This window comes from Pseudopodoces humilis, chromosome 15 (assembly GCF_049639895.1).
Source record: "Pseudopodoces humilis isolate 2021_Gansu_Grassland_sample_001 chromosome 15, ASM4963989v1, whole genome shotgun sequence".
In the NCBI taxonomy this organism is placed as follows: Eukaryota; Metazoa; Chordata; class Aves; order Passeriformes; family Paridae; genus Pseudopodoces; species Pseudopodoces humilis.
Genome location: NC_142214.1, coordinates 6,003,307 through 6,018,617, shown reverse-complemented (window position 1 = coordinate 6,018,617; position 15,311 = coordinate 6,003,307). Strand labels below are relative to the sequence as shown.

Sequence of the window (15,311 nt, the reverse complement as noted above, 5' to 3'; positions counted from 1 at the left end):
GCTCGATGATCTGAAATGGCTTTCCCAGCTTAAACCATTCCATGATCTTACGCATGGGTTTTTTTTGTTTTGGTTTTTTTTGTTTTGGTTTTTTTTGTTTGTTTGTTTTTTTTGTGGCTAATATGTCTGCTTCAGTGCTTCTCTCTCATCTTTAATAAAGACAGCACTGGCTGCAAACCTGAAATTAGGTTGTTCTAAGTGATGTTTGTGGAAGCAGAGGTGTTCCCTGGGCAGGTTGAGCCCACCTCCTGTCCCAGGTGCCAGCCTGTGAGGGCAGGAGCTGCTGTTGGCTGGTGCTGCAGCATCACCTCGGTTTCCTGGTGGCCCCGTTCCGGTGTTGGCAGCACAAAGCTCTGCTCACCATGGCTACAAAAGGCTGGTTGAGCTTTTAGAACAGAATAAACCAGACCTGAGGCTGCTGTTGGGCTCGTTTGAGGGGAGGAAATGAGAGCTACCACATTCAGCTGATAAGGGTGGTCACACACAGCCCTGGAGCCCAGCCGAGGGATGAGTGGGGCACAGATAAGGTGGGGGAGTGCTCTGGGGAGCTCTGATGGTGCTGCTGGGGCTCTCCATGCCCAGCCTGCATGGATTATGATCCACATCTGATCCAGACACCCAACAGCTGCAGTCTCCCTGCCCCATGGTGGCCAGAGGGGTTCCTGTCTGGCTTGTACCAGCCGGTGCTCACAGACACAATTCCCGTGCAACCTCTAGGATCATTTTCACCCCAGGGTGTCCCTCGTGTTCCCAGCAGCTGTCTGGGACAGGAGCAGGGTGGCAGAGGGCTCTGCTGCCATCCCCCCTGCCAGGTGCCATCCTCAAGGAGCGATGGCCTTGGACCAGACATTTCAGGGCTGGAGGTGAAGGAGGCATTTGAGCAATTCCTGGTTGGTGTCATAGCAAGGAGCAGTTCTCAGAGCTTACGAGACCTTTTTACTGTGTGAAGGTTAATTATGGAAACCCGCCGTGTCTGGGAGAACATCCAAGAGCATTCCTCATCCTGTCCATGTGCCCTGTCCATGTCTGTGCTGGCAGCTCCCAAATCCCTGTGCTTTGCTGAGTGGAGCTGGGAGCTGGAAGCAGGAGGTGCCTGTGGCTGTGTGGAGCTCTGTGTGCGTCCTGCCCCAAGAGCCCAGCTGGGTGGGTGGTGAGTCCCAACTGTGCCCAGTGCCGGGAGGGCACCGTGGGGGCTTCCTCCAAAGCCCACTGGGAGGGTCTGGGATTGGCCCTTGGCTGCTGTGGGAGTGATGCCCTGGGGAGGAAGGCAGCTCTGATTTCTCCAGGCAGAGTCAGTCCCTCCATCCCTGGTACCTTCAGTGTGAGTGAGATACACCTTTCCCATGGGACACCTGCTTCAGCTCCTCATGCTCTCAAGCAGTGAAGGCACATCCCCCTGGTTCAGGAGACGTGTTGGGACTTTCTGTCATTCCTGTAATAAACAGACAAGAAACTTCTGCTTACTGCCGAGAAGGAAAGTCCCTGTTGTAGGCAGTTTTACTTTCAGGCAGGATGGAAAAAAAATCACATCAAAAAGAAAGAAAAAAAGAGTAATTCTCTCCCCTTGGTGCTGGGGTTGAAGCTTCCCCCGCAGTGCCAAGCAGCTGCTTCCAGCTTTCCATGAGGTAACGTGCGAGCGATTTTGTGGCGGGGTTTTCTCCTCACACACTAATTGGCTGTGTGGGATGTTTTATGGGGATTTGGAACCTTGCTGTGGGAAGCTGAGAGCCTGGCCTGGGACTTCTTGTCAGCTTTGATTGTTAAAGTGAAAGTGCAGAGCTGGGGTTCTGGGAAGTGGCTTTCCTGCCTGTAATTCTGCTGGCCTCCAGTGTTCTGGGTTGGTCATTTTAGAGCTTTCATGAAATGTCCTGGGCTTTTCCCTGTGTATGCTTATTCCAGTCCAGGGTGAGGTGGAAGGAGCACCAAAAGCACTTGAGAGAGAGCAATCAGGCCCCAGACATGCCACAGCCAGGAGCCATTCCTGCTGGAGCCACCAGGGTGTTGCCCCAGGGAAATGCCACAGCGCAGTGACTGCAAGAAGGAGATTGGGGAATTCTGTCCCTTTTTTTTTCCACTTCATTGCTGGTTTTCTTCCTTTTCTTCTGGAACAATGGGAGCCTCTTCTCTTCCTTCGTTTTTGATTTCCACCCCCTCCTGGGGGTATTGGGGGTCAGGGTGTCCTGGCTGGGGGGGCTGGACCCACTGATGGACCATGGTGGCACTTGGGTTACAATCTCTGCCCCTTGCTGGGTGCAGGGATGGGAGAGCTGCTGTGGATACCTTTTCCTTGGGAAACTCCATCCAGCCTCAACAGCTGCTGGACAAGGGCAGAGGCTTTGCTGGGGGAGGATTCTCTGGTGGCTCATAGGATTGTGCACCATTGAGAGCTTTTTCCACGGAAGGTCTTGGTGTTGGTTTCCGCCGTGGGCTTGTCCAGGCTTTTCCTGAGGGCTCATCTCCCATGGGGAGCTTCCTCTGGAGCATGAAATGTAATGGGGCTGCTGGTCTACCTTCCCTGCCTGCAGTCAGGAAGCTGTGGGATTTATCCCCTAGTTTCTCAGGGATGCACAGACCCTGCCTGTACCCTGTGCCTGCTCCTCCTGCTATGCAGCTGGAGTGGGACAATTTCTGCACCATTTAAACCTCAGATCTCAAAGATACCAAGGTGCTATAAGCTTCTGGAAATTGTTTTCTGACTAGTGGAGGCAAGGAGAGGCTCTTTGTGCCCTCCTGAGGGTGGGTATAGTGTTTGATGAGCCTATATTAGACATCAGAGAATCCTGGCATCTGGAGATGCTGGAAACCCATCTCTGTCACTGCTGCCTGGAGGGTGGAGGGTCTCCAGGCAGCAATCCCTGGGCTCAGGCTGGGCTCCCAGTGGAGGCTGCAGCCAGGGATGTGTGCTGGGCTCAGGTCCCGTTACCCTGCCCGACTGTGAGGCTCCTGAGAGGTGACAGGGAGGGCTGGGAACGCGGCTGGAATGGGTGACCCTGTGCCCAGTGTCCGGCCGTGCCCCACGGCAGGAGTGTTTGCCTGCCCGGCCTTTCCTGCACTTCCCTGGGAAAGCACGTCCGTGGGAAGGGCGGGAAGAGGAGGAAGCTGGCTGCTGGCTCCCTCTGGGACAGGACACTTGGAAACCTTTTCTATGACAGCACTTACACACGAGGAGGGCTCAGCCTGGGCTGGCCAAAGCCCCCCCTGCTCTAGGGGGCTTCTCCCTGTTTGAGGGGCTCCAGGGGATGCAGGACTTGCCACAGCAGGCAGAGCCTGGACCTGGTTCCTGGAGAGGAGAGGTGGAGGTTTGGGGCCCTGGCCCCCTGCCAGCCCGCGTGTGGGGGAGGCAGAGGAGGGAAGGAAATGTCGTGCTCTGACTCCGCATTTCCACCACGATGATGGGTGGCCGAGCCCAGTCCTGCACAGAGCATCCTGCTGCAGCCCTGGGCTGTTCCCAGCCTGCTGGGGTGGCCGTGGTCACGCTGGGTGTCACCAGGCTCCAGCGTGGCCCCGGCTGTGCCCGGCCATGCTCTGGTACCAGCTGAGCCCCGCTGCGGGCAGGGGTGAGCTCAGCCACGGCCGTGCTCCTGCTGCCCTCCGCCAGACCCATTCCTGGGGCAGGATCCACAGCACAGGTGGGAGGTTGGTGCTTTTGCTCATGGCTGGGGGCAGGCGGAGCTGCAGTCGCTGGCTGGGATTGACCCCACGGAATTTCCTTTGGGAGTGAAGGGGTGGAGGAGTCGGGCAGGAGTGGGAACTGGCAGGGGCTGTGGGAAATGCCTGTCCCTGGGTCCTGCCCGCTCCAGGAGTGTGGGATGGATCTGCTTCCAGAGCTGGCGTGGCCAAAGAGCATTCCTGGGACCACCAGCCTTGGTGCCCTCCTGCTGGACAGATGCAGCCATGGGGTGCCCTCCCCACGGGGTGCTGGGTTCTTTGGGAGGGATGTGGTGCTCCACATGGACCAGCTGACCCAGGATTGCTCCAGGGTTGAGTTCCTCACTGGGATTGCTGGGTCTGAGCCCTGTTGGGGGCAGGAGGGGTCAGCCCTGGGTTTTGGCAAGACTCATGGCACAGCTAATGACAGCTGTGAGGTCTGGACCAAGATCCAGATGCTCATTCTGAAACTTTCTTACCAAAACTTGCCAAGTATTTGGGTCAGGGGTTTTGGCTTGGTCCTGTCCTGAATTGAGCTGCTTATTTGGAGCTTTTATTTTTTTCACTGCGTTTAAGTTTGGAATTGGGAATGCGAACTGTAGCCAGAGCTCTGGCCCGAGGCAGTGGGTGGATGAGGACGGAATCAGGGTATTCCAGTGCTGGGTGGGTCTGGCCTCAGCCCACTCAGTGCCGGGTGGTGCCTCGGGGAGGGGCAGATCAGACCCTGAGGCTGCCAAGGCATTTTCTACCCTTGAGGTCAAATGTTGTCACCCTCAGCAGTAGAAATGTCATCGGGCCGATGGGTGCTGACACTTGGCAATGACTTGCTGTGGCTGCGGGAGCTCTGGGCTGTTTTCCCTCAAGTTCTCTAAACAGGAATTTCCCAGGAAATCCTGCTGGCTGCTGAATGGGCTCATCTGGGTGATGGCTGATCCCTGTGTGAGGGGTGGGAACCAGCTGGGCGAGGGGTGAAGAACCCCCACCAGGGATTTGGTGGCCACTGGGATGAACACCAACTTGAAGGAAGAGGTGGGGAGGGCTGGGTGGTGGGGAGGAAGGGCTCCTTTGGCAGCCTTTGCTTGGGGATGTTTGCAGAAGTGATCAGCCCTGAGCTTTGATGAGCTCTGAACTCATGATTACAAAGAAAGATCTTCCTCTCTTGCCTGGCCAAGAATTGTGTTTGGTTTGATGGGTTCAGAAACAAAAAGTTTCATCAGAAGGTTTAAGCAGTGTCTTGTGGCCCTGTCATTTAGGTGGCATCACTGTCACCTCCTGCTCTTTGCCTGGTGCTGGCAGAGAGCTGCAGCTGAGCTGTGTCTGCCCAGGACCCCCACTGGCTCTGCAGGGTGCATCTCCTCTGCTCTGTGCAGACCGTGGGCTTGGTGTCAGGGCTCTAGGGGGGTGGGCTGCGTTCTCAGGGTGCTGCTGCTGCTGCTGGGATGCTCAGGCTGCTGCTTTGCTTTCTTACAGAAATCGAAGCCAAGAAAGCGTGTGACTGGCTCCGGGCAGCGGGATTCCCCCAGTATGCCCAGCTGTACGAAGGTGAGAGCTGCCTCCTGCCTCTGACCCTGCTCTGTACCTGCTCAGAGCCTGTATCTCATCTGGATTCCAAAGGGGGCTGCAGGGACAGCACCCACAGCTCCAGGGAAAGGAGGGGACAGAGGGGGTTGCTCACTGATTATGTGATTGTGTGTAACACTTTGAGCTCTTGGTCATGGCCTGGAGAACCAGCCAGTTAACTTCCCTGCATTCCTGAACTTTTCCCCTTCAGGCAGGGCTCTGAGGAATCCTGGGGCGGCTGCTTTGGCCACGGGCAGCCAGGCTTTGGAGAGCCATCAGATCTGATGAGGTTCAGAGAATGTTTGCCGTGGGTGGGAGCATAGGGGCAGCCAGTGTAGGTAACGTGGAGAGCGAGCATGTTCTCCCTCCTTCCGTCCCTCCCCACTCCCACAACCCCTGCCCTACTCCAGCCTGCCCTGCCTGGAGCAAACCACATCCCTGTGCCTCCCTGGGCACAGGGCACGGGCATTGCCCGGCTGGAATTCCTACTGCCAGCTCCTGTGCCAGGCGCCCAGGGCGGTGGCAGGGTGGCTGTGGCGGTGGCTCTTGCCTCGGGCTCAGCTGTGTTTGGGATCCATGGTGGGATCCTGGTCCCAGCTGGTGCGAGGAGCGGCGGCTGCAGCCGGCCCCGTCTGGCTGGACAATAGCGGGAAGCGAGGCTCTGGTGGCCGCAGCCACGGCCATTGTTCTGCCGGGCACTTCCCCCGCCCCCCGCAGCACCAGCTCCCCAGCAATGGCTTTATGAGCAGCTTGTTTGCTGCCAGTGCCTATTTTGGGGGGCAGGCCCCACGTGCAAGGACAGGCTGGGTTCCTGCTGGGACACCCAACCCCAGGTGCTGGCCCCAGACAGTGCTCACAGCTGGGCAGCGAGGAGCGGTGCTGGTGCTGGAGTCTCTGAATGAACCAACCCTTCTCCAGCCTCTGTCCACAGAACTCCCCATGTCCTCCAAGGGTTTCCCTCTGTTTCCCTTCCCATGCTGATCACGCTCCATGGCTTCAAGATCGGATGGATTGAGACCCTTGGGGCTGAAGGTCCAGGTCCCACATGCATGATCCCAGGAGAGCTGTCTCTGAGTGCACAGGGCTGAGCAGGAAACCGAATGGAAGCCCTTGGGCACCTTATCACCCTCACCAGATGTACCTGGGAACCTGGGCATGCACCACCTCCAGGTCATCTCCAACCACTTGGGTTTTTCCTCCTTTTCCCATGCCTGCTGCTGCCCTTTATCCCTGATGGAGCAGCTGGCTCGGGATCTGCCACTGATGTCACTTCCCTCCCCAGAGTCGTCATTCCCTCTTGACATCAGTGCTGTGAAGAAAGACCACAGCTTCCTGGACCAGGATTCCCTCAAATCCCTGTGCAGGTAATGCTCCCTTGCCCCCCTGCACATGGAATCAGCACAGGGATGTGCCACAGACAAGGGCAGCAGCCCAGGCTGATGGGGTGGTGGGCTCAGGGGGGTGCCTGATGGGGTGGTGGGCTTAGCAGGGTGTCTGCCTTTCACCTTGGCTGGGCTCAGAGCCTGCTCCAGCACTGTCACTCCCTCTGCAGTGAAAACTCAGCTGTTCACATCAGGGAGCATTGCTGGTGGTGGGTGGTTCCAGGGAAACAACAGGTGTTTATGCTCCATGTGATGCTGGTCCCAGTACCAGGCAGCACAGCCCAGCTGTGTGTTTCCACCTGGGCACGGTGGTGCTGCTGCAGCTGCAGGTTTGGAGCTGCCAGCAGTGGTGTGCAGGGAGCAGCGTGTGGGGGACTCGGGCAGAGCAAGCCAGAGCTGGCAGGCAGAGCGGGACAGTGACCGGATGGTCGGTCTGCATGGGCCGTGTGTCACTCGGTGCTGCGGGTGACTCAGCCCTGCCTTGGCTCTCGGGACGCGTCATCACACCCGTGTCCCTGCGCTGGCTCCACGCTGTCCCTCCCACCCAGAACAGAGAAGAGGCAGGAGCAGGGTCTGTTTGCTGTTTGTTTCCCAGCAGAGAGGCTGCTGTGCTGGGCAGGAGGGGATCCCTGTGCCATTTCCTGGGTGCAGTGAGGCAGGAGGTGATGGGAGGTCCCTCCCTCTCTGAGCTTTCAGCTCCTTTAGTCATTCCCTGTCTGGGGCACAGGAGCTTCTGAGGTGATTTTGCTTTAATAGCCTGGAGCAGACCACCCCTGCCCACTTGTGGAACTGGTGGCCCCAGCAGCTGGCATAGGCATGGCCTGGCTTTGGCTACCATCTGCTGGCATTGTCCCCTTGTCAGTTGGGTGTTCCTGTGACTGGGGCCACAGCAGCAGGTGGCAGGTGACCAGCACAGCCAAGGTTCTAAGGCAGGGAAATCAAAAGAAGCCAAAGCCATCCCTGTGACCGCAGCAGGGCTGGAACAGGAGCTGGTAAGGGTAGGTAAGGAGGGTAAAGCCTCCCTGTTTCTTGCAGGAGGCTGATGACCCTGAACACTTGTGCCTCCATGAAGCTGGATGTTCACTTTCAGCGTAAACAGGTAAGTCCTGGATGCTCGAGGCAGGTGAGGGGCTGAGGGGTGCAGGGGATCGTGTGCATGATGGTGGGTCAGTGTCCTGGTGAGCTCTGGGACTGCCCTGGGCACAGAGTGGCTCCTGGAGGCCTCCACTGCCAAAGGGGTCCCGAGCTGGTTTAAGGGGGTGAACACACTGCTGCCCTCCCCAGCTGGGGCCGTGCTGGTGGCTGTGCCCCTCTGAGGTGGGGGGATGTGCTGACCCTCCTCGGCTCCAACTGACTGATCATCCCCTGCTCTCAACCACCCGCAGAATGAAGACTCCGAGGAGGAAGACCTGTGTGCCATCAGCAACCGGTGGGCCTTCCAGAGGGACAGCAAGAGGTGGTCACGGGTGGGCTCCGCCGATGTCCTGTCCCAGGGCTCGGAGGCCCCGAGCTGCGCCATGCGTCCGGTGTCCAGCCGCGAGAGCGTCCTCACGGACCTGAGCACCAACCCCGAGGCCACGTCCCTGCACAGCACGGGCAGCGTGGGCAGCGTGGGTGGCACGGGCGGCACGCTGGGCACTGCGGCCGTGCCATGCGAGCCCCCGTCCCCCCTGCGTGCCACTGCCAACGCCTCCAGCTGCAGCCAGAGCGAGGGTTCTGCGCCGGAGCAGCCCTCGGGCCAGGGAGAGGGCTCTAAAGAGAAGCTGAAGAAGCGACGGTCTCGCAGCTTCCTGAAGCGGATCGAGTCCCTGCGGAGGAAGGAGAAGGAGAAACCCAGCCCAGACAGGAGGCTGGCTCCACGCAGCAGCGCCACTCTCCCACCGGGATGGGGCTCTCTGAAGAGCAATGGGGACCTTGCAGTCACCAGGACCAACTCCTCTAAAAAAGGGATAAAAGAGGCATCTTTCCACAGCAAAAAACACTTCTTCTCGGTATCATACAGGACTAACCGCCTGCTCGGCCCTGGGGACACCAAGGGGAGCTCTGACCCCAAACGCAGTGGAGTCTACCTGGAGGATTACAACACGGCCGCCGCCGGCGGTGCCTGGGCTGCTGCCGAGTGCCAGCGCCGGGCTCGCCATGGCGATTGCCTGGTCTATATCCCCTGTGACCACAAGCCCGGCACCTTCCCCAAATCCCTCTCCATCGAGAGCTTGTGTCCCCTGGCCGTCAGCTCGCTGACCCACTGGAACGCAGGGAGCACGGCTGTGGGGCTGGGAGGGGGCGGCAGCAGCAGCAGCGTGGAGGGCTCGTCCTCCCCGAGGGGCTTTGCCCGCCGGGGCTCCTGCAGCTCCCTGGGCAGCCGTGTCAGCGTCTACGACAACGTGCCGGAGTTCGGCAGCAGCGAGGATTTCTGCAAGGACGGGGAGGTCACCTACGAGAACCTCGACGACATCCTGCAGCACGTTTGGGGGCTGCAGCAGAAAGTGGAGCTCTGGTGTAAAGCCGTCTTCCCTGGCCTGGATGGGGAGGAAGGGGGCGAGGAAGAGGAGGATGAGGAGGAGTCGGACTCGGGAGGGGAACCCTCCAACCTGCATTTCGAGGAACAGTCCATGTCGGATGTTGGCACCTCTGCCAGTGACTTTGATAGCACTGGGAACTCCCTCAACGAAGCTGAAGAGATGGAGACACGGGAGCGCCGGGATTCGGGGGTAGGAGCATCACTCACAAGACCCTGCAGGTATCACAGAATCCCAAGGTGGTTTGGGTAGGAAGGGACCAGAGAGACAGTCTCGTTCCAACCCCCCTTCTATGGACAGGGACACTTTCTCTTCGCTCCAAGCTCCATCCAGCCTGGCCGTGTGCGCTCCCAGGGACGGGGCTGCTGCGTCCCTGGGAGGGATGCGCAGCCCACGGGTCTGGGGAGCAGTGCCCGATCCCGTTCCCGGGGGGCTGGATGCCCGTGTTCCCGGGGGGCTGGATGCCCATGTTCCCGGGGTGGGGGGCAGGATGCCCGTGTTCCCGGGGGGCAGAGGAGGGAGGGCAGCGCTGCTGGAGCCGCACGGTGCGGGAGCGGAGCGCAGCGCGGGCCGCTGGTGCGCTCTGGTGGCCGCAGGACACCACTGCCAGCACTGCCACTGCTGCCGGCCCTGCCTGCCTGCACAGACCCGTGATTAAAGGGGTTTTCATTAATGGCAAGCGTAAACGCAAGGGGCACATGCCTCCCCTGTGCCAGTATTCCCTGGGGCTCTCCCCAGGACAGCTACGGCTGTTGCCGAGTTCTGTGGCTTTTCTCAGCCAGTTCTGCTGGTGCCAGAGGGTGATGTGTCACTAACCATGAAGGAGTGGAGAGCAGAGAGGGTTTCCTTAGCTGGGAATGTCCCGTGTGTCCCCAGAAAGCTGCGTTGGCACAGCTTCCAGAACTCCCACCGGCCCAGCCTGAACTCAGCCTCGCTGGAGATCAACCGCCAGTCATCGGCACAGCTCAACCTGCTCCAGAAGTGCTCCCTGCTGCGGCTCACAGCCATCATGGAGAAATACTCTGTGCCCCACAAACAGGCCTGGACGTGGTGAGCTGGGGCAAGGGGGCCCCAGGATGGAGCCCACAGGCTGCAGCTCGTTCTGTGCTCCCAGCCTGGGGCAGCTTCAGGGTGTGGGAGGGGGAAAAGCTAAACCAAGGGCTGTCTGCTCTGGCAAGTGTGAGCCAGAGCTGAGCCCCAGGCTCCTGGCATCATCTCCCACTGTGGGAGCTGCAGGTGTTTGTGGGGCATTGAAAGTGCTGCAGCAACGTTAGAGAGTGGGACTTTTCATAGCCAAGTATTAAAATATTTTAGCTTAATAAAAGGTGCTGCCATTCCTGCTGGGAAGCTGCCTTGCTTGTATTCCAAATACTGCAGAAATGTGTGTCTGTAGCAGTTCCACACTGCTGTCTGTGTGACAGGGTGCTGAGGGCACTGATCATTGCACTGACATCTCTCTGTCCCACTCTGCAGGACTGTCCCCAAGTTCATGAAGAGGAGTAAAGTCCCTGACTACAGGGACAAGATGGTTTTTGGGGTGCCACCCATTGTCAACGTGCAGCGGACGGGGCAGCCCCTGCCCCAGAGCATCCAGCAGGCCATGCGCTACTTGCGCAGCCAGTGCCTGGACCAGGTGAGGCAGCGGCTGCTGGGCAGCACCACTGGGATTTGGGGAAAGAAAAAGCTTTAGGGGTCCTGTTGTTCACCTCTTGTGGCCTGTGCTGAAGTGAGAGGATGGGATTTTCTGTGGGGGCCCAGCAGCATCCCCTTGGCCATCCCTCACTGTGTCTCCTGTGGGTTCAGGGATGATCCCCCTGGGGAGGGAGTGTCTTTGCCTGTCCCACAGGTGCCCACCCAGGCCGGTGCCCGCTCACCCTCTGCTCTGCCCCGGCAGGTTGGCATTTTCCGCAAGTCCGGGGTGAAGTCCCGGATCCAGGCGCTCCGGCACATGAACGAGACCAGCCCCGACAACGTCAACTACTCGGGGCAGTCAGCGTACGACGTGGCCGACCTGCTGAAGCAGTACTTCCGTGACCTGCCCGAGCCCATCTTCACCAGCAAGCTGACCGACACCTTCCTGCAGATCTACCAGTGTAAGGGCCGGGCTGGGGCAGCTCGGGCTCTTGGGGAGGAGGGGTCCCTCTGTTTGGATGGAGGGGGTGGGCGGTGGCTGTGGGGATGCCCTGCTGACGCTGCCCCGTGCCCGCAGTCGTGTCCAAGGAGCAGCGGCTGCAGGCTGTGCAGGCTGCCATCATCCTCATGCCAGACGAGAACCGGGAGGTGCTGCAGACCCTGCTCTACTTCCTGAGCGACATCGCCTCGGCTGAGGAGAACCAGATGACGGCTGGGAACCTGGCTGTGTGCCTGGCCCCCTCCATCTTCCACCTCAACGTGTCCAAGAAGGAAAGCACGTCGCCCAGGTGAGGGCTGGCTGAGCCCCAGGTCCCCAGTGCTCCTTCCCTGCCTGCTGTGGGAGGGGGCCAGCAGGGAATGGTGAGACATGGGGGGCTGTTGGCTCTGCTCTGTGACACAAATGAGAGCCATGGGGGTCTAGAGGTGCCCACCTGATCTCCCACAGGGCCATGCACAAGAGGGGCACCGTGGGGAAGCCGGACCAGAAGGACCTCAATGAGAACATGGCCGCGACGCAGGGGCTCTCCCATATGATCACCGACTGCAAGAAGCTCTTCCAGGTGGGTGGCAGTGGTGTCCCAGCCCAGCACTGCCCATGGGAGGTGTGACCTTGCCAGCAGGTGCTGGTCCTGGAGCAGGCTGAGGGCACCCTTCCCTCCGTGGGACAGCAGCCACCAGCCATTCACCCTGGAGCCAAGCCCAGCTATGTCCTGGGGCAGGAGGTGGTGCAGGCTGTATGTCCATCCTTCCCACTCCGTGGGGAATGAGTTACAGTTGTCTGTCTGTCCAGGACCACTCACAAAGTCCCCGCAGGATCTCTCTGCCTTACTGGACATCTGTGTGCTTTTGGCTTGCAGGTCTCCCATGAAATCTTGCTGCAGCTGAGCAGCTCCTATATGGCCGCAGACGCTTATCCGCACCCCCTGGCTGACTTGGTGTGCCAGGGGGAGAGCAAGGATTTACACTCCTACTTTGAGCAGAGTGTCCAGAACCTGCTCAAAGAGTCATCAGAGAAATTCAAGGGGTGGCTGAGCACGCCAGGGCCTCTGAACACGGAGCTGTCCTGCAAAAAGGTAAATGCCACTGGGTGGAGGGGCTTGAGAACAGGGAAATGTGCATGGGTTGATGTCTCCAGTAGCCAGAGCAGGTCCCACCCCATCCCTTGCTAGCCAGCAGATGAGACTGTGCTGCTCTATGGAAGTGAGAGCAGCGAAGCTGCTCAGGGGTTAGCACTGGGGGTCCCGTGGGACTGTCTGTGTGACCCTCACCTCGTGCCCTCAGGTTGGGGACGGGCACCCTCTGCGCCTGTGGAAGGTCTCCACGGACGTTGAGGCCCCTCCCGCCACGGTGCTGCACCGGGTGCTGCGGGAGCGTCACTTGTGGGACGAGGACCTGCTGCAGAGCAGGGTGGTGGAGGCGCTGGACAAGGACATGGAGGTGTACCACTACGTGACGGACAGCATGGCCCCGCACCCGCGCAGGGACTGCATGGTGCTCCGGTGAGGGCGGTGGGACCCACAGCGGGTTTGGGCTCAGTTTGGCTCTTCCCCTCTGCTCCAGCCCCATCTCCTCCTTCCTGGGCCACGTGGGGTCCCGCTCTGGCCCATCCCGCTGCGGGCCCCATGGTGACTCGTGCTCCGTCGCAGGCGCTGGCGCACGGACCTGCCGCGGGGAGCCTGCCTGCTCAGCTCGCTCTCGGTGGAGCACGACAAGGTGCCGGTGGAGGGAGGTGTCAAGGCCATCGTGCTGACGTCCCAGTACCTCATCGAGCCCAGCGCCATGGGCCGCTCCAGGGTGACCCACATCTGCAGGGCTGACCTCAGGTAACGGGACCCTTCGATGGGGAGGGGATGGAGCAGCAGGATGTGCTGCTCCGTGATATTGCCAGTGTCTCTCCTGCCCACAAACCCCTCCTGACTCTTCCCTTCTCCAGGGGCCGGTCTCCCGAGTGGTATAACAGGGTCTTTGGCCACCTCTGTGCCATGGAGCTGGTGAGGATCCGAGACTCTTTCCCAGCCCTGAGTCCCAACGGCCCCGAGACAAAGATTTGAGGCACCAGGAAGATGCTCTGTCCTTTCAGACTTGGACTTGCCAGTGGATCCGGACTGGGGCTCTCAGAAGGAAGCACGGTGTGGTGCAGTGCCCGTGGAGGGGAGACAGAGGCACATATTTATAAATGTCCTTTCACCCTGGGCTGGGCAGTCCTGTGCCACGGCCCGGGTGCTGTGGGGCAGGGTGGCCACAGAGGGGAAGCCGTGGTGTCCCACTGGAGAGGCGGGGGAGCAGAGGGAAAGAGTGGCCATGGGGTGACCCTTAATGCAGCCTGTGGCAGGAGCTGGAGCCCCCCACACAAGCCAGGAGCAACAGCAGGGGTGAAGGAGCGTGGAGTGAGGCTGGAGGAGCGAGCGGCGAAAACGGGGCCGTGTCCGCAGGTCGCAGCGCGGGGTTGGGAAGTGAAGGGAGGGCAGTGAGGGGGGGATTATGTATGTGGTGTCACCCAGTGGGGACAGCCAGGGAGTCACTGTGCTAGTGGAAGAGGCTGCTGTTCTGGGAGGAGGGGGCTGCGCGTAGATACATAGGTACAGCTCAAGTGCCAACCTGTCAAGGGGCAGATGGAACCTGTTGCAGCATTGGTGCTGAATTCATGGAAGAAGCAGCCCTGTACTCCTGTGCCTTGCTCTTTCTTGGCTAAAAGCCCTCTCTCTGCACTGGGTGTCACTGGGAGGAGGGGTGGATGGACCACGTTCCAAGCCATCCCTGAACCAGCCGACCCGTTATTTGTGTGGGGCAGGACATTGCCGGAGCCCCGGAGCAGCTGCGCCCGAGTGGGAAGGGACAATGCCTGAAAGAGGCATCGAGGTGGGGAGAGACTCCCCAGACCAGCTCCCCCTTTGTGCTGCCCTCAGTGTTGAGGGCTGTACCCAGAGGGAGCAGGGATGACAGGAGGGGCAGCTGTTTGGGATTCACCCCTCTTTGGGCAGCTACGCGTGGCTCGTGTCCACCTGCTCCCTGCAGAGACATCCGTTCCCCTTTCCACCCTTCCTTCCCTTCATGAAGGAACTGTTCACCAGAGCTGTCAGCATCCAGAAGATGACCTGGTTTCTCCATTGAGGCAGGGACCCAAATTCCCAGACGTCGTTCCAACTGGAAGGCAACACGACCCATGAGCTGGGGACCCCCAGTGTCAGTTTGGCCATGACTGTCTGTCTGTGTTTTGGTAAAAAAAAAAGCACAAATCAGCCTCTAGTCTGTGTTTTTATATATATATGTATTTTATATATATATATATAAAAATATAACTAACATGAGGGGGAGTGAAATTTCTCCTGATATTTTTTTTTAAAGTGTTTCTTTTTTTCTATCTATAAATACTTGTACAGGTGGAATATTAATATATAACTCTGGTGGCAGAGCTCAACACCAGGTGATGCTCACTTAGAGCCGGGTATTTTGTATTTAAGGGACTTTTGTTTTGTATCATATGAAACTGCAGCAGTTGTTTGACTTGGACTGGGGCTGCTCTTCCCATCTGTGCAATTAATAAAGTACTAACAAGATCTGCTGGCTGATGAGGAAACCTGTGCTCAGGGCTTCTCCAGCACTGGAACAGCCCAGCAATGTGTGGCCTTGGGGCAGCCCCTGCATGGGTGAGGAGACTCAAACCCAGCATTTCCCACATCCAGCTGTGCTCCAAGGCCTTGCCAGGGTTTGGGGCTCTCCTGGCATTGCCACCTGCAGCAGGGAGTGCACCTTGAGGAGGAAGATGAGCGTCCAGCTTCGGTGATGCCGATGAAGAGGAACCACATTGTGCTCTTGAATTCCCTGGAGCAGACACCTCTCGCTGCTGTTTTGGAAGTAGTGATGGGAATGGGGTGGAACATGCTGGGGTAGATTAAGATGATGGTGATGAAAGCTGCAAGATTAAAGTCTGGAGAGGAAAAAATCGCTCTCTCAGCTTGGTTAAAGTGTGGGATTGGCAGCAGTAGGACTGCTCTGGCTTTTAGCACTAATGGGCAGAGACACTGGGGCAGCCCTGGCTCCTCCCATATCCACCCATGGCCAAGGCTCC

General features: G+C 59.0%; 1 protein-coding gene across 7 annotated transcripts in view; it reads left to right on the top strand.

Moving 5' to 3' along the window:
- Window positions 1-14,799, top strand: part of STARD8 (StAR related lipid transfer domain containing 8) — a 41,396-nt gene extending 26,597 nt beyond the window's left edge. For 4 of the 7 annotated variants that reach the window (XM_014255352.2, XM_014255356.2, XM_014255357.2 and 1 more), the window contains 13 exons: window positions 5,119-5,190; window positions 6,491-6,572; window positions 7,626-7,689; window positions 7,976-9,330; window positions 9,986-10,159; window positions 10,583-10,742; window positions 11,004-11,202; window positions 11,319-11,529; window positions 11,688-11,802; window positions 12,100-12,315; window positions 12,524-12,741; window positions 12,889-13,065; window positions 13,176-14,799. In XM_014255352.2, coding sequence (XP_014110827.2) covers window positions 5,119-5,190; window positions 6,491-6,572; window positions 7,626-7,689; window positions 7,976-9,330; window positions 9,986-10,159; window positions 10,583-10,742; window positions 11,004-11,202; window positions 11,319-11,529; window positions 11,688-11,802; window positions 12,100-12,315; window positions 12,524-12,741; window positions 12,889-13,065; window positions 13,176-13,293 — 3,161 coding nt within the window. In that variant the 3' untranslated portion in view covers window positions 13,294-14,799. Of the gene's footprint in view, window positions 1-3,423; window positions 3,630-5,118; window positions 5,191-6,209; window positions 6,379-6,490; window positions 6,573-7,625; window positions 7,690-7,975; window positions 9,331-9,985; window positions 10,160-10,582; window positions 10,743-11,003; window positions 11,203-11,318; window positions 11,530-11,687; window positions 11,803-12,099; window positions 12,316-12,523; window positions 12,742-12,888; window positions 13,066-13,175 lie in introns of those variants that run through there. The other 3 variants (XM_088062513.1, XM_005526148.3, XM_014255355.2) reach the window with 3 other exon arrangements.
- Window positions 14,800-15,311: the final 512 nt, after the last annotated feature.